This window comes from Pristiophorus japonicus, chromosome 3 (genome assembly GCF_044704955.1).
Source record: "Pristiophorus japonicus isolate sPriJap1 chromosome 3, sPriJap1.hap1, whole genome shotgun sequence".
In the NCBI taxonomy this organism is placed as follows: Eukaryota; Metazoa; Chordata; class Chondrichthyes; family Pristiophoridae; genus Pristiophorus; species Pristiophorus japonicus.
In genome coordinates, this window is record NC_091979.1 from 235,517,013 (window position 1) to 235,539,260 (window position 22,248).

General features: G+C 49.0%; 1 protein-coding gene across 2 annotated transcripts in view; it reads right to left on the reverse strand.

Moving 5' to 3' along the window:
• The window catches only part of mms19 (MMS19 homolog, cytosolic iron-sulfur assembly component), a 109,616-nt gene that overhangs the window by 37,050 nt on the left and 50,318 nt on the right, over positions 1–22,248 (reverse strand). For both annotated transcript variants that reach the window (XM_070876435.1, XM_070876436.1), the window contains exons 15-24: positions 21,296–21,421; positions 21,047–21,128; positions 17,658–17,755; positions 15,765–15,923; positions 14,688–14,843; positions 10,998–11,097; positions 8,357–8,459; positions 4,534–4,608; positions 2,764–2,890; positions 250–371 (exon numbers count right to left, since the gene is read on the reverse strand). In XM_070876435.1, the coding sequence (XP_070732536.1) occupies positions 250–371; positions 2,764–2,890; positions 4,534–4,608; positions 8,357–8,459; positions 10,998–11,097; positions 14,688–14,843; positions 15,765–15,923; positions 17,658–17,755; positions 21,047–21,128; positions 21,296–21,421 (1,148 nt within the window). The remainder of the gene's footprint in view (positions 1–249; positions 372–2,763; positions 2,891–4,533; positions 4,609–8,356; positions 8,460–10,997; positions 11,098–14,687; positions 14,844–15,764; positions 15,924–17,657; positions 17,756–21,046; positions 21,129–21,295; positions 21,422–22,248) is intronic.

Genomic DNA, 22,248 nt, shown 5'->3' on the forward strand with positions numbered 1-22,248 from the left:
GGCAATATTTATCCCTCAACCAACGCAACTAAAAAAAAATGTATCTGCTCATTATCTCATTGCTGTTTGTGAGAGCTCGCTGTGCACAAATTGCCTGCCATGTTTCCTATATTACAACCATGAGCACACGTCAAAAAAAGTACTTGATTGGCTGTAAAGCGCTTTGGGTGCGTCCTGAGGTTGTGTAAGGGGCTACATAAATGCAAGTCTTTATTTCGAATTACCATCGCTGTAGAAAGGCCTCCTTACCCACAGCAGCAAGGTGAAAATCCGGGTCCTGCTTGCAGACTGCGAACAATCACCAGCGTTCGTCTGCAGCCCACGGTCCATCTTTTTCAGCAGGTCCTGTAGAATGGAATCCAACTGCTCACCTGCAATCACACACACACACATAGGGAAGAGAATCAATCGGCAGCATGTCAACATCACCTTGGTACCCAGCATCAGCTGTGGCGCCCTCCTGTGGAGATGGTGAGGCAAAGCTGAGAAACAGAGTTCTTGTGACAATTTATTCTCGGCTAAAATCCGTCCGGGGGTTCTCAGCCAGGGGGGGTTCAAGGGTCCACCAGCAGCTCCCTACCTCCACTGTGCAGACAATTTAAAGTACATCTGATGCCAATACCCGAAGGTTACAATATCCAGGGCACAGAGTTTTACCTTCCATCCCCCAGTCACCGATCAGCCTCAGCACAGGATCGATTGCTTTAGGCCCCCGGCCCCACATAGGACGCGAGGAAACGGAAACCACCGCTCGGCTCGTGATCATTGGTCCGCCGAGTTGTCAAGGAGACGGCGTCCGGTCTCAGCCGGCGCGCTCCGCTCGACTCGTTAGTAATGGACAAGAGGAGAAGCGAGAGCTGATATGGCCGTCTACACCATTGGTCTCATTGGCACTCTACATCAACCTCAACAACAGGCCCCCCCAAGCCACAGAAACAGCCCCCCACACACCCCCAGCGACAGCCCACCGTCAGTACCAGCCTCAGTGACAGCCTTGCAGTGCAGAGATAACCTGCAATGAAGAACTCTATAATCCATCATGTTCCGCTGTGTGAAAAGTAATTAGCCGACACTCCAGGTTCTCCCCTAGTTTTATACAGGAATATCACCAACTCCACCAAACTGATCCATCAATCTCCCATGGCGCTGAATCAAGACCAAGTGTAGACTTTAGGCTGACCGGGTTTAGAGGAGCAGGCGCTCACATGATTCAGTTCCCTTTCTGAGGTCGCGCACTCTGTCCTTACTTTCATTCCAAGTTCTCACGTCTGCATTTATCTTGGAAACTGCCCGTGCAAGCTCGGTACGCTGCAACTCCAGCCTTCCGCCATTGCAGGGCATGTAATTGCAGTGTAGCGGGTTGAAATGGGCAGTTCTCTGTTGCAAAGCCCGACAGGAATTTATAGCTGAATGGCGGCGACACAGAAGTGCGTGCACGCACATGATCTCGGATTGAGAAACCCTCAGGCTACCGGGCAGGTCACCATCAGGTTGGAAAGTAGTGTCGCCCCTATCCCAACAACTAATTAAAGGGGCTGTTGGATGCCACGATGGGGCACTGTAGGATTCCATGGATGGTCTCCCCATATCTCAGACAGGTAAAGGTGCTGTGTAAATTAGTGTCTATATAAGCACCTGTTCCAGCACTCTATCCTCAGCCTCCTACACACTGTTCCAAAGAAGCCTAACGTAAGCTCAATCAGGCACTTTACAGCCTTCCGCACTCAACATCGAGTTCAACAATTTCAGATCAGAACCTCTGCCCCCATTTTGTCAGACGGCAGCTGTTGATTCTGCTATTCCCATTTACGTCTCTTTCTGACCTATCTCGTGTTTCTTTACTTGTCCCATTGCCATCTTCTTTTGCCTTCACCATGTTCCCTTTTGTCATTTAATCTCTCCTGTTTTCCACCCTATCACAGACCTTCCCTTCTGTTCCTTCCTCTACTTCCTCCTTTTCCTGCTTCTGCGCTTGCTTAAAAAAACTGCCATATCTCTAACTTTTTCCACTTCTGACGAAGGGTCATCGACCTGAAACGTTAATTCTGTTTCTCTCTCCACAGACACTGCCTGACCCGCTGAGTATTTCCAGCATTTTCTGTTTCATTTCAGATTTCAGCTTTTAAATAAGAAGTGTGTGTTGACTGAACATGTTGGTCGGGGCCATAAACGCAGCGACAGTGTGGCGGCCCGGGAGCAGTGTGGAGGCATGACACTTCAGGGAGCAGTGGGAACTAGTGCAGGAGAGTGACAGCAGCGAAGAGAGATGTCATCAAGGTCCAGGTCGGTGATTGGAGCGTGGGCAGATACAGCAGGAGCAGCGAGAGACTGTGGAGGAATGTGATCGGGGCCCAGGAGAGGCCCGAGTTCGGGGCTAGGGCCAGCCCACACTGCGATATGTGTGCGCACTAGGCCTGTGCAGCAGAGCTGGTCTCCAGTTGTCTTGGTTAACGCTTGTCACTGGACCAAGACCTAGCTCTGTCAAGCCCATGTGGTGGCTGGGGTGCAACATTCACCACACGTTAAAAAAATCCACGCACAGGCATCTTCCACCCTTCAGGGTACAGTTCAGGACCTGGAATATTAGGTCCTTCATTGAAACACCTGTGAACTCATCCTTTTTTGGCATGGAAGCAAGTCATCCTCGCTTCGAGGGACTGCCTATGATGATGATGATGTTGACTGAATATTGAAGAGTGGGTTAGTTTGGATCACTGCTTCTGGCCGGGTGAAAAGATACACTCATCCAGACCCCCTGCTCACCTGCAGGATACTTGTTGATAAGGCCAGCAATGCATTTGGCAGCAGACGTATAAGTGAATTGGTGGCTACTGGTGCAACACAACTCCATCAGATGTGTCAGCAAACTCTCCTGCTGGGGCACCACAACCTGCAATACACAAGACGCATCTGGGTTTCAGTAACTTCTTCGGCAGCACCTCCCAAACCCGCCACCCAGAAGGACTCGGGCAGCAGGCGCATGGGAACACCATCACCTCCAAGCTTCCCTCCAAGTCACACACACACACACCATCATGCCTTGGAAATATATCGGCCGTTCCTTCATCGCCGCTGGGTCAAAATCCTGGACCTTCCTCCCGAACAGCACTGTGGGAGCACCTTCACCACACGGACTGCAGCGGTTCAAGGCGGCGGCTCACCACCACCTTCTCAAGGGGCGATTAGGGACGGGCAATAAATGCTGGTCTTGGCATCGCTGCCGACGTCCCAGGAATGCATTTTTTAAAACTTAATGATTAGTGATTTGAGTCTGACCAAACAAAAATTAGATCTCATTCAGACTTTTCCCTCTCATGACATCATCAAATAGAAGAGAATCAGTAGTGGGATTAGAAATTTACTGGGTGTTTACACCCAGAGTCAGCATCGAGCACAGAGGTCAGGAACAGTGCCGATTAAATGCAGGCAAATTGCCCCGACATGCTCCCAGGGCAGGTACAGCACTGGTTAGATACAGAGTAAAGCTCCCTCTACACTGTCCCATCAAACACTCCCAGGGCAGTACAGCACGGGTTAGATACAGAGCAAAGCTCCCTCTACACTGTCCCATCAAACACTCCCAGGGCAGTACAGCACGGGTTAGATACAGAGCAAAGCTCCCTCTACACTGTCCCATCAAACACTCCCAGGGCAGGTACAGCACGGGTTCAATACAGAGTAAAGCTCCCTCGACACTGTCCCATCAAACACTCCCAGGGCAGGTACAACACGGGTTAGATACAGAGTAAAGCTCCCTCTACACTGTCCCAACCCAAGTTCAGAAGTGTAGCACGAGCGCGATATTTCCATTTTCTGCACTCAGCATCTTTGTCAGTGCCAGCTGTGACTCAGTGGGTAGCACAATCTCCTCCAAGTCAGAAAGTTGTGGATTCAAGCTCCACTCCAGGAACTTGAGGACATATATCAAAAAAAATCTCGGCCAACACAGTGCAGTTCTGAGGGAGCGCTGCACTTAGAGGTGCCATCTTTCGGATGAGACGTGAAACCGAGGCCACGTCTGCCCTCTCAGGTGAACGCAAAAGATCCCGTGGCACTATTTCGAAGAACAACATGGGAGTTATCCCCGGTGTCATGGGGCTAATATTTATCCCTCGATCAGCATAACAAAAACAGATTATCTGGTCATTATCACATTGCTGTTTGTGGGAGCTTGCTGTGCGTATATTAGCTGCTGCGTTTCCCACATTACAACAGCGACTACATCAAAAAGTACTTCATTGACCGTAAGGTGCTTTTGAAACGTCCGGTGGTCCTGAAAGGCGCTATATAAATGCAAGTCTGTCTTTATTTTGTGTTCTCCGAAACGGGGACAGCCAATTCAGTGCCGGCGTACAAACAGTTTTTTGTTCTGAGGACTCATGTTAACCATTCACCCAATTGATCTGGGCTGGATTCCAGACACAGTCCCGGGAGGTATTGAGCGATGCACCACCTAGCTCCAAGGGGCGGGGGCGGCGGAGACATTCTACAGACTGCGATAACATCGGGTGCTCAGGTCAGGGTGATACTCACAGTTTTTGGCAGAGAACAAACAGCAGCCTGCAGGAGTGCAATCAACTGGGTCTGTGGCCATGGAGAGTCGGGCGGCTGGAAAAGAAGGAAAGAAATAATCACATCATTCAGATTACAGGGAAATATTCGGAATTTCACAATTCCTCACGATGAGAGAGGGAGCGTGAATTTATCACCCAGCGCTGGAGGGTTGAACGGCCAGCACGCCAGCCTCATTGAACCGAGCTTCAGTCTTCCGGTTGGGTAATGGGGGCGGTGAAGGAAGAATTAGGCAACCTTGCTCATTCAGACGAGGGAGGGCGGCGTTGGGGTTAAACACTTTCCATTTGAGGAACCCCGTGTCAGCATGAAGCACTCGCCCCGGTCAGGTAACGAATCAAACTCTCCCGACTCCACCCCAACAAGGTGCCTCTGCAGTAGTGGAGCGAGTGCTTCTGTGTCAATCTCTCACGCGATCCCGTGGCCTCCCCGAGTCAGATCGTAAATCAGGGGCAGCATTTGTGCTGCCGGCCCGTGGTCAAATGGAACGACCGAAATTGAGACTGTCCCGAAATGGACTTTGTTGCACTTTGTGCAACCATTAAATGTCAGGGATTATAAGGGTTGGGAGTGAGGGAAGGAGTGGGGAAGCGATGAATTCACTGAGCTTCTTATCAACACCAAAAACAATGATGGCTGAGGTCTGACCTTCCAACTAAGGAAAGACGACGCGAGGGGAAGGAAAGACCAAGGGCCACTGACCAATCAGCTGCTCTCATCCACCTACTGGTTGCTGTTGACAGAGTCACTGATGCAAAGCCCTGGGGGCAGTTCTCCAGCCAGGTCACTCAATGCACGAGGAATAAACCTTGGCTAGGGGCGAGGAGCAGGCGAATTTCCTTCCAGAATTTTCCAGCATCCCCTCCGCTCCCGAGGACGTTGCTTTTTCCAGTAAAGTTCCATGGGCAGCGTCCCATCTCTATATTTTATCCAAGTGGCCACTCTTCATGTGAGGCTCGACAGCGAGACGCCAAGCAGATATTCGACTGTAAAAACCTTGCCTGTCCCTGCCCACACTCACTTTCTGACAGCGGTCGCTGGAAAGACAGTCATGAGCAGGAACCCTGGCCAATCTTATTTTTTTTATTTATTCGTTCATGGGATGTGGGCATCGCTGGCAAGGCCGGCATTTGTTGCCCATCCCTAATTGCCCTGGAGAACCGCCTTATACAACTGAGTGTCTCGCTGGGCCATTTCACAGGGCAGTTAAGAGTCAACCATATTGCTGTGGGTCTGGAGTCACATATCGGCCCAGACCAGGTAAGGACAGCAAATTTCTTCCCTAAAGGGACATTCACGAACCAGATGGGTTGTTAGGGCAATCCGGTAGTTTCATGGTCACCATTACTGAGACTAGCTTTTTATTCCGATTTATTTAATTAATTGAATTTAAATTCCTCAGCCATGGTGGGATTTGAACTCACGTCTCCGGATCATTAGTCCAGGCCTCTGGATTACTAGTCCAGTAACATCAACACTATGCTACCGTATGCATTTACCCGCCCCCTTCCCTAACCCAATCCCTACCACTGTCCCAGCTGAAATTAGCTGACTCAGTACAGACTGAAGATCAAGCCTGCAACTTTCTGATCGCATGGCCCAGCTAGAGAAGTATTAGGAGCAGGAGTAAGCCATTCTTCCCCTCGAGCCTGCTCCGCCATTCAATAAGATCATAGCTGATCTTCGACCTTAACTCCACTTTCCCGCCCAATTCCCATATCCCTTCCCCTAGAGTCCAAAAATTTATCGATTTCAGTCTTGAATATATGCAACGATTCAGCATCCACAGCCCTCTGGGGTAGAGAATTCCAAAGATTCACCATCCTCCGAGTGAAGAAACTTCTCATCTCAGTCCTAAATAGCTGTCCCCTTATCCCGAGACTGTGACCCCCTAGCTCTACAGTCTCCACTGGGTAAAGCGAAGGAGCCATCAGGAGGGCTGATAACAGCTTGCTGAAGAGAATGCCAGAAAGTCTGAATTCAGTGTCACCTTAATGTGCTTTACGCACAGTACCAGGAAATGTCCCATGGTGGTGCTGTGGGACAGTCAGTCATGTTTCAGGCAGGCTCTGCTCAGCTCTTCCACGCTACTTCTATTCAAACAGCCTTCTCCAAACTCTGGCAAACAAAAACAGGTCTACTCCCACTGCATCCGAGATGGTGACCTCCATCCCAAGGGGCCTGGAATGCAAAGGGGTGCTTTAGTTGCAGAGAGCCTTGGTCAGACCCTGTCTGGAGCACTGTGTTCAGATCTGGACACCGCACCTCAAAGGATACATTGGCCTTGGAGGGAGTGCAGATACTGGGGCTAAAAGGAATGAATTATGAGGACAGATTGCGCAGACTAGGCTTGTATTCCTTGAAGGATAGGAGATGGAGGGGTGTCTGATTGAAGCATTTAAAATAATGAAGCGATTCAATAGTTTATCTGCATCTATCCTGTTTCCTCTGGTGGGGAGTCTAGAACATGAGGTTACAATCTTAAAATTGTGAAATTGGGAAGCATTTTTACCACGCCACACAAAGGGTTGTGGAAATCTGGAACACTCTCCCCCCAAAATGGTGTAGATGTGGCAAATGAAACTGTCAAGATGGAAATTGGCCGGTCTTTATTGGGAAAGGGTATCAAGGGATATGGATCAAAGATGGGTAAACGGGGTTGACTTATGGTTCAGCCATGATCTAATTGGAATGGCAGGATGGGCTCGAGAGGCTGAATGGCTTCCCTCCTGTTCCTATCTTCTCTCCCCAGTCACCAATGTCAAACCCGCAACAAATCTGTGACACTTCCACTGGATAAACCGAGGTCCTGTCTGTCCGACCCAATGGCTTGCCGTTGAAGATCCCAGGGAACTATTTCAAGCACACAAAACTAAAATTGGCCAGGATCCCGGGGAAGCCTGTGTAGACGTCAGGCCGCCGCAGGACTGGGCTGGGCATCGAGGGCCATAGCAGTTGAATAGCCCAGCAGACACCCACTCTTCACATGGGCAGAATGGACCCGAGGCCAAGCTACTGGAGAAAACATGGGAACCAGTGGAGATGTACCTCAGCGCCGGGCCCTGGAACATCATGGGCGAAGGTGCGGTGAATGAGGGTACGGTGCCCAGAAGAGGAGGGGGCTCAGGGGTAGCACGGGCCAGCCCACACTGCGATATGTGTGCACACGAGGTCCATGCAGCAGAGCAGGTCTCCAGTTGTCCTGGTTCAACCTTTGCCATTGGATAAAGGCCTAGCTCTGTCAAGCCCGTGTGGTGGCTGGTGTGCAACGGTCGCCACACGTTAAAAAAATCCACGCACAGGCATCTTCCACCCCCTCGATTGGAGTTCAGGACTGGAACATCGGGTCCTTCATTGAAACATCTGAACTCTCGTGGAAGCAAGTCATCCTCGTTCGAGGGACCGCCTATGATGATGACCTCAGCAATGAGTGCTTCCAAGACATTCTCAGATCGGTAACCAGAGAGACATGGATTTAAGATAATTGGCAAAAGAACCAGAGGTGAGATAAGGAGAAATTGTTTTGATATGCAGCAAGTTGTTACGATTTGGAATGCGCTCACTGCTCACGGTGGAAGCAGATTCAACAGTAACTTTCAAAAAGGGAATTGGATAAATAGTTGAAAAGGAAAAATTTGCAGGGCTGTAGGGAAAGAGCAGGGGGGAGTGGAACTAATTGGATCGCTCTTTCAAAGAGCCGCACAGGCACGATGGGCCGAATGGCCTCCTTCTGTGCTGTGTGATTTTATGATTCGAGAACAAGAAAAGCAAAGCAGTTACTCACCTGAAAAGGCTGGAACTTTCTGGGAAGGTTATTTTCAGGCAAGAAGGAGACATCCCCATCAAGATACAAGGCCACAACCTGGGAGATTGTTCGAGAAGCTAGTCTAAGGGGGGGGGGGGGGGGGAGAAAGAAAGAAACATTATTTTTTGAAGCTTCTACACACACACACACCCCCACACGAGCGATAATTAATGCAATCCACCAGGTGATAATTGTGCTGCTCTGTTACGGTCCAAAACCAGATTAAAAAACAGTGGTTAGGATTTATAAAATGTTCATTCTCGGGATGTGGGCGTTGCTGGCAAGGCTGGCATTTATTGCCCGTGGTGGTGAGCCGTCTTCTTGACCCGCTGCTACTGGTTTGATGCAACGGAGTGTCTCGCTGGGCCACTTCAGAGGGCAGTTAAGAGTCAACCACGTCACCTATAGGCCCAGACCGGGTAAGGGAGACAGGTTTCCGTCCCTAAAGGGACATTAATGAACCAATTGGGGTTTTTGCAATGTAATGTATGCACCTGAGAGTACGCACACAGGTTTGTAGAGCTGTTAACAGACTCTCAGGCCGCCTGTAATTTCTGCAGTCTGGAGGAGTCCGTGTTCCATGGATATGTCGACTGTTATGAGGTTGCAGCCCCTGCTGCAATATTTGAAGGGGTTACTCTTCAATTCTGGTTGCACTTCAGTCCCACATTCCTGATTTTTGGGCACCCTGTGCGGAGGAGAGCGCGTAGGTCGGAAGGCCTCCTCGTAGGACTGCTCCTGGGCACGGCCAAGGGGGCCATCAGCCGGTCCAGGCAGCAGGCGGTCGAGGGGGTCGTTCAGCCTGACTGCCTGCCTCTCTTCCACAGTTACCTCCGAGCCATGGTGTCCCTGGAGATGGAGCACGCGGTGTCCATCGGTACGCTCGCGATCTTCCGCAAGAGGTGGGCGCCGGAGGGACTGGAGTGCATCATCACTCCCGGCAACCAAATTTTAATTTGATTTAAGTTGGCTGTCTAAAGTTTAATTTGTTTAAGTTCGTTGGTTTTAGTGCCCCCCACCCTTTAATCAAGGGACACTTGTATTAATGTTCAACAACAAAATAGTTGTAGAGCTGGGATTGGCTTGAGAGTCACGTGATGTTCACAATAAAACCCCAGCCAGTTGGGTTCGGGGGATCCACGATGAGGCAGGTGGTTGCGAGCCTGGTGGATGAACCGGTAATGTGTAGTGTGATTGTTAAACCTTTGCTAATAAACCAACTAGTTCTTAATGGCAATGTGTTGCGATAAATTCTTAAGCAAAGAATCCAAGAAGCAAATACATTACAAGCGACAATCTGATGACTTCACTTTTACAGATACCAGCTTGGAAAAAATATAAACCAAATTCAATTTCTCAAAGTGCCACTGTAGGATTTGAACTCACGTTCTCAGAATGCACAGAAGGCCAGAGCGGAAATAAAGGGGATCCGTACTGTTGCCAATTTTAAAATAATTGGCAGAAGAGACAGAGGAGAGGTGAGGAGCATTGCTTTTTTTTTAACGCAGCGAGTTGTGCGATCTGGAACACGCTGCCTGAAAGGGCGATGGGAGCAGAATCAATAGTAACTTTCAAAAGGGAATTGGATAAATACTTAAAACGGAGAAATGTGCAGGGCTGTGGGGAAAGAGCAGGGGAGTGGGACTGAATGGATACCTCTTTCAAAGAAAGACTTGGATTTATATAGCGCCTTTCATGACCACCGGATGTCTCAAAGTGTTTTACAAGCAACAAAGTACATTTTGGAGTGTAGTCACTGTTGTAATGTAGGAAATGCGGCAGCCAAATTGCGCACGGCAAGCTCCCATAAACAGCAATGTGATAATGACCAGATAATCTGTTTTTTTAATGTTGATTGAGGGATAAATATTGGTCCCAGGACACCGGGGAGAATTCCCCTGCTCTTCTTCAAAATAGTGTCACGGGATCTTTCACATCCACCTGAGGGGGCAGACGGGGCCTTGGTTTAACGTCTCATCCGAAAGATGGCACCTCAGACAGTGCAGCACTCCCTCAGCACTGCACTGGGAGTGTCAGCCTGAATTTATCTGCTCAAGTTCCTGGAGTGGGACTTGAACTCACCACCTTCTGACTCAGCGTCGGCACAGGCAGGATTGTGCTCTGCAAGTGTATCTGGTGTCGAGAGGAGACAATCGGAAACGAGACACTGCGGCGCACGAAACGATGTGGGATCAGGTCGGCGGGCTGAAGCGTTTGGGGCACGAGCCGCTGACAGCGGCAGCGACTGGGAACGAGCTTGGGCGATGGAAGCTGCAGCTTTTACAGAACCTGCAAACAGGAAGCAGAGAATAATAGACTCCGCTGGAGGGAAGGGACAGGGAAAGGAATAGGCTGTCCCACCGTTTGGTTTCAACAAGGAGACCTGTGCTCCTTTGCAGATTCAGAAGGAAGTGTGTTTGTACAGAGATTCCTACCCCCCGCTCTTGCCCACCCACCTCACCTTCTACCCATTGTTTACTCAATGTGTAAATGTGTGTCTCTGATTGTGTCCTCTTGCGCTTGTTCTGGACACGAGCACTTGCTGGAGCATGAGTACTGGTGGCACGAGTACAAGCCTTCCTGCCCGTCAATTTATTATGTAAACACCATAGTGACTTACTCTGTATGTCTGTGACCGTAAGCGGTGCTGATCACAGCCCCCAACGCTGCGATTACACTTTCCTCACACAGGACGCCAAGCGGGACTTCAGAGCCACATCCTGCAGCAGATGTTTTAGGAAATTCAAGGAGTAAAATTCACATTTCTTCATTGTCTCAGTCATTATTAATAACCTCCCTCCCCTCCAAATTAAATTCAAAATCAAACCCAACTCTACTGAGAAAGAGAACGAATTTAACTGTAGAGGGTGGTACATCCCATCACAAAGACGGCCCCTCCGACAGCGCGGCGCTCCCTCAGCACTGCCCCTCCGACAGCGCGGCGCTCCCTCAGCGCTGCCTGGGACGTGTTGCCTAGATTACGTGCTCAAGTCCCACTGCGACCCACTGAGTCAACACTGGAAAGATTTTTCAAAGCAACTTGTTCCTTTTTTATAACGATAATATTCTGAGACTCCTCGTCCGTGAGGCTTCTGCGTGATATCTCCAAGGGGGAGTGTCCTGGAATCTTCATCAGGGAAGGCCATACCTTCAGACCAATAAGCTGGAGAAGTGAGGAATCAGGGCAAATCATGTAACACATCGAGAGCTATGCCTACGAAGGCATGCACTTTCTGCTTCCCGTCACGCTTCAGGTGTCACACATTAATGTCTCGCCGTCAACAATGGTAGGGAAATCAGTTAGTATGCAATAGTGAACATTCCACAACGTGTGTTCCGGACTGAAGGCAAGAATCAGGCACTTTTACGAGGTACTAATTCACTTGATTGAGTTATTGATTAGCTTGTACTCAGCTTCTGAACTTCAGGATCAGCTTAATGTCTAAACCTCCATCCATGGATAGAGGATTGGCGAACTAACAGAAAAGAGAGTCGGGATAAATGGTTCATTCTCTGGTTGGCAACCAGTAACTAGTTGGGTGCCACAGGAATCAGTGCTGGGACCCCAACTATTTACAATCTATATTAACGACTTGGAAGAAGGGACTGAATGTAATGTAGCCAACTTTGCTGACGATACAAAGATGGGAGGAAAAGCAATGTGTGAGAAGGACACAAAAAATCTGCACAAGGACATAGACAGGCTAAGTGAGTGGGCAAAAATTTGACAGATGAAGTATAATGTTGGAAAGAGTGAGGTTATGCAATTTGGCAGAAAAAAAAAATCAAGGAGCAAGTTATTATTTAAATGGAGAAAAATTGCAAAGTGCTGCAGTACAGCAGGACCTGGGGGTACTTGTGCATGAAACACAAAAGGATAGTATGCAGGTACAGCAGGTGATCAGGAAGTTCAATGGAATCTTGACTTTTATTGCAAAGGGGATGGAGTATAAAGGCAGAGAAGCCTTGCTATAGTTATACAGGGTATTGGTGAGGCCACACCTTAAATACTGCGTACAGTTTTGGTTTCCATATTTACTAAAGGATATACTTGCTTTGGAGGCAGTTCAGATAAGATTCACGAGGTTTATTCCAGAGATGAGGGGGTTGACTTATGAGAAAAGTTTGAGGAGGTTGGGCCTCTACTCATTGGAATTCAGAAGAATGAGAGGTGATCTTATCCAAACGTATAAGATTATGAGGTGGCTTGACAAGGTGGATGCAGAGAGGATGTTTCCACTGATAGGGGAGACTAGAACTAGGAGGCATGATCTTAGAATAAGGGGCCGCCCATTTAAAACTGAGATGAGGAGGAATTTCTTCTCCGAGGGTTGTAAATCTGTGGAATTCGCTGCCTCAGAGAGCTGCGGAAGCTGGGTCATTGAATAAATTTAAGACAGAGATAGACAGTTTCTTTACCAATAAGGGGTTATGGGAAGTGGGCAGGGAAGTGGACCCGAGTCCAGGATCGTATTAAATGGCAGAAGAGCAGGCTCGAGGGGCCGTATGGCCGACTCCTGTTCCTATTTCTTATGTTCTTAAGTTTGATTTACATAAGAAATAGGAGCAGGAGTAGACCATTTGGTCCCTCGAGTCTGCTTCGTCCTTCAATAAAATCATGGCTGATCTTGGCCTCAACTCCACTTCCCCGCCCGCTCCCCATAACCCTGGACTCCCTTATCTTTCAAAAATCTGTCTATTTCCACCATAAATATATTCAATGACCCAGCCTCCACAGCTCTGGGGTAGAGAATTCCAAAGATTCACGACCCTCAGAAGAAATTCCTCCTCATTTCCGTTTTAAATGGGCAACCCCTTATTCCGAAACTATTGCCCCCAGTTCTAGATTCCTCCACGAGGGGAAACATCCTCGCTGCACCTACCCTGTCAAGCCCCTTCAGAATCTTATACATATCAATAAGATCACCTCTCATTCTTCTAAACTCTAATGAGTATAGGCCCAACCTGCTCAATCTTTCCTCATAAGACAACCCACTCATCTCAGGAATCAACCTGGTGAACCTGCTCTGAACTGCACCCAATGCAAGTATATCCTTCCTTAAATAAGGAGACCAAAACTGTACGCAGTACTGCAGGTGTGATCTCACCAACGCTCTGTACAGTTGTAGGAAGACTTCCCTGCTTTTATACTCCTTCCCCCTTGCAATAAAGGTCAATATTCCATTTTCCTTCCTGATTACTTGCATTTCATGGGGAGCGCGACAGACAGAGCGAGTGGGCGCGACAGACAGAGCGAGAGAGAGAGAGAAAAGCAAGAAAAAGGAGAGAGCTACGAAAAATGCAAACAGAACACGAACTCGCGCAAAGTGGGCAACAACCTCCAAGTCAGCAAAGTCGCAGGTTTGATTTCCAGCCTGCGCCGAGTGTCAGAATAGATGAAACACTGCATATATTAAATAGGAGGAAAGTCAAAATAAAAAGCAGAGCAAGAACGGGGGAAGTGTTAGTTCAGGCAGGGTTCGAGTGCTTGCACAAGGGTTGGGTTCAATGCCTCCCAGCATTTCCACATCATTACTGGATCAATAATGGCTTCAAAAAGAAGTGATTAAATACTTAAAAAGAAAAATTTGAGAGAAGGTAAGAAAAGAAAGTCTTGCATTTATATAGCACCTTTCACGATCACCGGACGTCTCAAAGTGCTTTACAGCCAATGAAGTACTGTTGGAGTGTAGTCGCTATTGTAATGTGGGAAATGCGGCAGACAATTTGCGCACAGCAAGCTCCCACAAACAGCAATCTGATAATGACCAGATAATCAGTTTTTTTGTAATGCTGATTGAGGGATAAATATTGGCCAGGACACCGGGGATAACTCCTCTGCTCTTCGAAATAGTGTCATGGGATCTTTTACGTCCAGTTGAGGGGGCAGACGGGGCCTCGGTTTAACGTCTTATTCGAAAGATGGCACCTCAGACAGTGCAGCATTGCACTGGGAGTGTCAGCCTAGATTTTGTGTGTGCTCAAGTCTGATGGAGTGGGACTTGAACCCACAACCTTCAGGAGGCAGGAGAAGTGTTACCCACTGAGTCACAGCTGACACTAAGGTAGTGGGACTAAGTGGATAACTCTCTCAGAAAGCTGGCAAAGACTGAATAGCCTCCTTCTGTGCCAATGGAATCAAGGAAACGCATGCTTCGTATTTAATTGTAGCTGTATTACTTAGTGCAATAATGTAAAACACAAGCGGATGTCTGATTTATCCGGCCCTCAATAGTAAATGCCAAGTGGGACTCTTCACATTGCAGGTTTGTGTTTGAGCGCGAGGGTGCTTGGGCGCGAGGATGCTTACCTTGCACTGCAGCCTGGACGGCCAGACCGAGCAAGCATGGGACAACCAATTGGTGAAAGTACTGGCTGCTCTCTCCGGCACCCTGACAGTGCTCTGCCACCAGCTGCAGGCTCCGACAGGTCAGAACGGCCACTTTGCGTTCAGTGCCTGCACTCCCTGCAAGAGAAAAGGTCGGTGCAGTTAGGATCCGTGATCACCATGACAGCGGAACTCCCAACATATGGCGCCATTGGACCGTGGGTAACAAACTCCCCCGCATGAGCTCGCCCCCCCATCCCCCACAACTGGTGGCTCACTAGCTCCCCCTTTCCCACTGCCCCATCCCCAGTATCCTTTGCATTCTTCACCTTCAGGCACTGAAGGAGCGGGAAGCTGAAGAAAAAAAAAAAATTACTACATCGGATTACATCGGATATATGGCACAGAAACAGGCCATCCAGCCCATGCCGGTATTTATGCTCCATTCGAGCCTTTCCTCATCTAAATCTATCAGCATAACCCTCTATTCCCTTCTCCCTCATATGCTTGTCTAGCGTCCTCTTAAATGCATTGATACTATTCGCTTCAAACACTCACTGTGGAAGGGAGTTCCACATTATCGCCACTCTCTGGGTAAAGAAGTTTCTTCTGAATTCCCTATTGGGTTTCTTGGTGACTATCTTATATTGATGGCCTCTATGTCACAGCGTGTTGAATCTGAAGGCCCCCCGAGCCACCAAACGTGTTACCAGTGCCACACTGCTGACCACACTCTGTCTGCCTCCAATTTGCCCACTCTGGTCTCCTCCTTCCGGTGCTGGAACACAGCCAGTCCCTGGCCTTTAAATATCCCGACATTGATTTTTTGTAATTCTCTTGCCCCGCCCAGCCCTCAATTCCAACCAGGGTCAGGGCTTTATAAACCTTGCCACGGCTGAACAGATACTGCCAGCTTTGAGGAGCTGCAACAATAGCTCCATTGACCAGACTTCAAAGGAGAATAATTGCAGCCTCTCCCGAGTTTTCACTTGGTCGAACTTTCCCTCTACCCCTCCACCAGCCCTTAGCTGTGAAGAGTGCTCCTTTTATAAGAGTCACCTTTCTGTAAATCGGTCAGGTGCTGCAGCAGAGCCGGCACAGTCCTCCTCATGATACTGGGGTGCGTGGAGATGGCGGCCAGCGCTTGGATACTGCGCTGGTGCAGAGTATTCCCAGTCGGTGCGGAAGGTCCATCGCCCGCCTTCACTTCCATCGGCTCTAGAAATATCAACGTGTTTATTACTGAAATATTCAGAATTAAGAGCTCCCTCAATTACCATCACAGAAAGTCATGGATACCTTTTATGGGAGGACTTTGAAGTGAGCTCCGACGCAAGTCTCGCTCGCTCAGGGAGGCCACAGGGCAGCTGGGGTACCAAGTGGGAAACGATCACTCTGGTGTCATGTAGAGGGCATTCTTCAGAGGTGGGACTGAGGCAGGTTATTGGGGGCCGCAGTACAGGGTCTAACCTGTGCTGTATCTAATCTGCATGATGGAGGAGCATGAGCGAGCTTTACTTTGTATCTATCCTAGATTTGATTGATGGGGCAGTATTGACGGAGTGTCAGTTCTTATAGAATCATAGAATGGTAACATCACAGAAGGAGGCCATTCGGCTGTTGAGCCCCTGCCGGCTCTCTGCAAGAGCACCTCAGCTCGACCCACTCCCCCCCGCCTTTTCCCTGTCGTCCTGCAATTTTTGTTTCCTTCAGGTATTATCCGACTCCTTTTTGAAAGCCACAATCGAGTCAGGCAGTGCATTCCAGATCCTAACCACATAATGCGTAAAAAAGTTTTTCCCTCATGTTGTCTTTGGTTCTTTTGCCAATCACCTAAATCTGTGTCCTCTGGTTCTCCACCCTTCCACCAATGGGAACAGTTTCTCTCTATCTACTCTGTCCAAAGTCCTCATGATTTTGAACACCTCTATCAAATCTCTCAACCTTCTCTGCTCGGAGAACAACCCCAGCTTCTCCTTTCTGTCCACGTCACTGAAGTCCCTCATCTTGGAACCAATCTCATAAACCTGTTCTGCAATCTCTCTAAGGCATTCACATCCTTCCTTAAGTGCGATGCCCAGAATCGGACAGTGCTCCAGTTGAGGCCCATTGTTTTATACAGGTTCATCATAATTTCCACACTCTCGTCATGAAGTCCATGGGAGTTCTTTGTCTAACCTGCGCTGTATCTGATCTGGGAGTGCTAGGTCCAGATGAAAATTGCTGCATAAGTGCTCGATTTGCTGGTGCAGACACGCCTGTGCTAGGCGCTGTGCCAAAAGTTTACAATCGCTCTCCACACCTCTAATTAAACAGAGCGGCTGTCACAAAGCGTTAGTGGCTTATTCAGTCACCATTTTGTCAGCAGGAACTCTGGGCAAGTACAAGCCAACTGGTGACGACTAGGCCTGTATTCACTCGAGTTTAGAAGAATGATAGGGGATCTGATTGAAAAGTATAAAATTCAGACGGGGTTGGATAGAATGGATGTGGGGGAGGATGTTTCCCCTGCCTGGGAAGTCCAGAACAAGGTCACAGTCTCAGAATATGGGGTAGGAAATTTAGGACCGAGATGAGGAGAAATGTTTTCACTCAGAGGGTGGTGAACCTGGGGAATTCTCTACCACAGAAGGCTGTGGAGGCCAAGTCACTGAATATATTTAAGAGGGAGAGAGATAAGATTTCTAGAAACAAAAGGCATCAAGGGGTATGGGGGAAAAAGCAGGAATATGGTGTTGAGATAGAGGATCAGCCAAGGTCATATTGAATGGCGGTGCAGACTTGAAGGGCTGAATGGCCTCCTTCTGTGCAGCATGATTGCAGGAGTCCACAGCAAGGGACTGGGTGCAATGGCCTTTCAGCATTACATGGCTTGTTGCACCCTTGCGAACTTTATGTCGTTCTCACAATACTAAGGTGAAACTAACACTTAATACAGTGGTTGAGATATACCCGTGCTTAACTCTTGCGTCAGTGCTGGGACCATCTTGCTGATGAAGGCGGAGGGATGGATGGCAGAAATGGTCGTGGAGGCTTCAAACGCTGCAGCACTGAGGAATGAAAGGGAAAAATCAACAGCAACTTGCATTTATGCATCGCCTTTAACATAGTAAAACGTCTCAAGGCATTTCACAGGAACATTATCAGACAAAACATTGACACCGAGCCACACAAGGAGATGTTAGGACAGATGACCAAAAGCCAAGTCAAAAAGGCAGGTTTAAAAGGAACACCTTAAAAGGAGGAGAGGGGCACCCAGAGAGGTTTAGGGATGGAATGCCAGAACTTAAGGTCTAGGCAACTGAAGGCACAGCTGCCAAAGGTGGAGCTAAGGAGGTGGGGGATGTACAAGAGGCCAGAGTTGGAAGAGCGCAGAGATCTCAATGAGTTGTGGAGCTGGTGAAGGTTAGGGAGGGGGGTGATGCCATGGAGAGATTTGAACACAGATTTAAATTTGAGATAAAAGCAGAAAATGCTGGAAATCTCAGCGGGTCAGGCAGTATCTGTGGAGAAAGAAACAGAGTTAATGTTTCAGGTCTGTGACCCTTCGTCAGAACTGGCAAAAGTTTGAGATGCAACAGATTCTTGAAGTGCAAGGGGGCATTGAAAGGGGGAGGGGAGGAAAGAACAAAAGGGAAGGTCTGTGATAGGGTGGGAGGCAGGAGATATTTAAGAGACAAAAGGGATGATGGGCAAAAATAAGATGGTAATGGCTCAAGTTAGGAAACAAAAGATGAGTCTAGATGGGGTGTGAATGGTGGAATTATCACCAGTTGGCAAGGGAAAAATTTCCAGCATTTTCTGTTTTTATTTCAGATTCCAGCATTCGCAGTATTTTGCTTTTAAATTTGAGCTGTACCTTGTTCAGCAGTCGGTGCGGGATGCATGCAGCCCGCCAATGTGTGCTCGACCATACGGGGGCAGCGTGCTGAACCGTGGGATCAGATTGTCGGGTTCCTGACCTCGGCCTTGCTGCTCATCAGGGAGTTGCGGAGGACGCATTCCTTACCGTGTATTGAAATCTCTCACTCATTCACGGGACCACAAACCTTCCCTTGCTGAAAAAGAATCCACTCCTTGATATGGCAGTTATCATCATAGGCGGTCCCTCGAAACGAGGAGGACATGCTTCCACGCTGTGGGACCTGATTAACTGGGACCTGATTAATTTATAATTATAGAGTAGCTGTGTGCTGTGTTCGTGTTCACTAACAATGAAAAAGGTTGCAGCGTGGTTGGGGCCAAAGCACAGTCACAGGGTTAAGCGCTGTTCTGACCAGGTAACAGGAACATGCTGCGAAACAGTGAACAGCAGGAGGAAGGTGATTGCTATCTGCAGTGGACAGCCGGGTCATAACCAGCCCCCAGTCCTGAGTCAACAAACTGACCCCAGTAACAGCAGGGGGGCCAATCAGGGAATGGGAAAACCCCACGTTCGCTACTATAACTGAAGCTGTAACACGCGGTCGAGTGCGCTTTATTCTTAGTAACTGCAAGATGTAACTGAGCCAATAAAGTTTGCCTGGATACTACCACCGGACTCGAGTCTCATCAACTGCTCAGAATCTAAGATACCCTACACACGCCAAAAAAGGATAAGTTCACAGGTGCTCCAATGAAGGACCTAAAATTCCAGGTCCCGAACTACATGTTGAAGGGCGGAAGATACCTGTGCGTGGATTTTTTTAGCGTGCGATGGCCGTTGCACACCAGCCACCACACGGGCTTGACAGAGCTAGGTCTTGGTCCAGTGGCAAGGATTACCCAAGACAACTGGAGACCTGCTCTGCTGCACGGATCAAGTGCGCACACATAACGCAGTGTGGGGTGGCCCGTGCTACCCCTGGGCCCCTGACCCCGAACTCACGCCTCTCCTGGGCCCCGATCACATCCCTCTACAATCTCTCGCCACTCCTTCGTACAGACCTCGCCGCTCCTGCTGTAACTGCCTACGCTCCAACCACTGGCCTGGATCTTGATGACGTCTATCTTCGCTGCCGTCGCAGCTAGCGCTGCTCCCTCCATAGCACAGGAGGGTGCTCTTGAAAACCTACCTCTTATTCACCCATGAGCTGCGACAGTGCCGCCAGCATGCCATTCATCGGCTGAGAGAACGAGCGGAGATGGAGAGAGAAAACAAGTCAGACGGCATAGCCAACCAAGCTTGATCCCGATCCCCGCCACCACTGACACCAATGTCCAGCAGGGGCCACGGGATGGAGATTGGGAGTGGGAGCCCCAGAGGCCACCTTTTTCCTCCTCAAGCCCCAAGATGGGACCCTGAAGGCCAGACTGGCCGAGATCAGCCAACTCGGCACAATCGCGAGATCAAACCAGGGATGCTCCTGTTCTGTATCCGAGGTCGAAGATCAGCCGTGATCTTATTGAATGACGGAGCAGGCCCGAGGGGCTGTCTGGCCTACTCCTGGCTCCTAATTCTTATGTTCTCTGGCTGGGGACCAGGGGGCTCACAGTCTCAGAATAAGGGGTCGGCCATTTAAGACTGAGCTGAGGAGAAACTTCTTCACTCAGAGGATGGTGAATCTTTGGAATTCTCTTCCCTAGAGGGCTATGGAGGCTCAGTCTTTGAGTATATTCAAAATAGAGAGATCAATCGATTTTTGATTATTAAGGGAATCAAGGGATATGGGGATAGTGCAGGAAAGTGGAGTTGAGGTAGAAGATCAGTCATGATCTTATTGAATGGCAGAGCAGACTCAAGGGGCCGAATGGCCGATCCCTGCTCCTAATTCTCATCTTATATCTTGTGCACAGCATTAAGCTGCAGCAGTCCTTTACCAAGTAAACCATCAGATGTTTATCCTCCTCTCACAGACCCCCACATCTCTCCCCAAGCTTGGGAATGCATTTTGGACTATCTTCCATGTGGCTGGTACAATTGTCGCAGATATTTCTTGCCATCTGTAAACAAACACTTAGGACTTCACCAGAGGGCTTTACGAGGGTTTCCCTTTGTGGGGGGGTGGGGGTATAGAACTAGGGGGCACAGTTTCAGAATAAGGGGTTGCCCATTTAAAACAGAAATGAGGAGGAATTTCTTCTCTCAGAGGGTTGTGAATCTTTGGAATTCTCTGCCCCAGAGAGCTGTAGAGGCTAGGACATTAAATATATTCAAAGGCGGAGATAGACAAATTTTTGGCTGATAAGGGAGTCAAGGGTTATGGGGAGTTGAGGCCAAGATCAGATCAGCCATGATCTTATTGAATGGTGGAGCAGGTTCGAGGCACCTACTCCTGCTCCTATTTCTTATGTTCTTACAGAACGAATGGTGCAGAGCTTTCTCTTTGGTATCTAAAGCAGAGACAACTAAATATCCTCACCAAACCTGGGGGTCACCTTCCTGCAGGATCAGTCTGTTCAGGTGCTCCACAGTCAATTCGATGTCAGAGGGGGACAGCAAACCTAGGGCAGGAGAGAAATTGATGAAGACAGGGCCCAGAGTGAAATACCAGGAACTAAGCAGAGTTGCTCACAGCAGCTCGGCACCCCCTCAGGCAGCCAGAGCTCAGTCAGAAAATGTAGAGAAATACCACAAATGTGCAAGAGAGCAAATCTAAAGGGGAGCTAACCTTGCTGTGATCCCAGAACTGCCAACGTGCTGGCCCCCACCGTCTGCAACTGGACACTGGAGTCGGTCAGTGCGGAGAATACCAGGATACACAGCTGATCCTTAAAGGCACACAGGGGATTCTCGTCTGCTGGGGGAGGGGGGGGGGGGGGGGGGGGGAAGAAACGGAATTAACAATTAGAGATCAATGTACTCATTTCACCGTCAGACTTGCCCACTACCTGAGGCTCAACTTTCCAGTTATCTGCACCGTTTTTTTGGCCTAAATTAAAATATCCAAGTTTCCCCAAAGATTGTGCGGCAGTATAATTCAGTTAGTTACGTTTTTTTTAGGTTAGTTTTTGTTTTGCATCATTGGGGGCGTAACCTGCCACCCCGCGCCAATTTTGGCCATTTAAGCAAGTCTGGCCAGCTTCGATTTACTCCAATTTTTCTTAGGACAGCGTATGTAACCGCTCTAGAAAAACCTTCTGGACAGTTAAATCAGCGCAGGTAAGAGAATCAGTGCAGCAGATGCAATTCCACAGCCCTGTCCAGCAGGGGAGGAGGGGAGAGGGGAGAGGCCTTTCGGCCAGAGTTATGAGCAGCAACCAGCACCAGGAGGAGGGAGGCCCTTCTGTCAGGGCTAGCAGCAGTAACCGGCATCGGGAGGGGGAGGCCCTTTGGCCAGGGCTAGGAGCGGCACCGGGCACCGAGAGGATAGACTTTTGGCATAAACACTAATAATTTAATGCTGGAATGTTGCTGCAATGTGTAAGGTGCTTGTGCAGGTTGCTATGAGCTGGCCAGAATGTTTTGTATGTTTCACTTTCCAGCCTCAACCCGCAGTGTTCATTACCCTGGCAACCTGATCTTTTTGGCGCAGATCTTAGGCTCCACCCCCAAAGCTAAAGGACAGGCTAGGCAGCGTCAAAAACAATTCAAACGGGGAAAGTTGGATGATTTTTTTTGGTG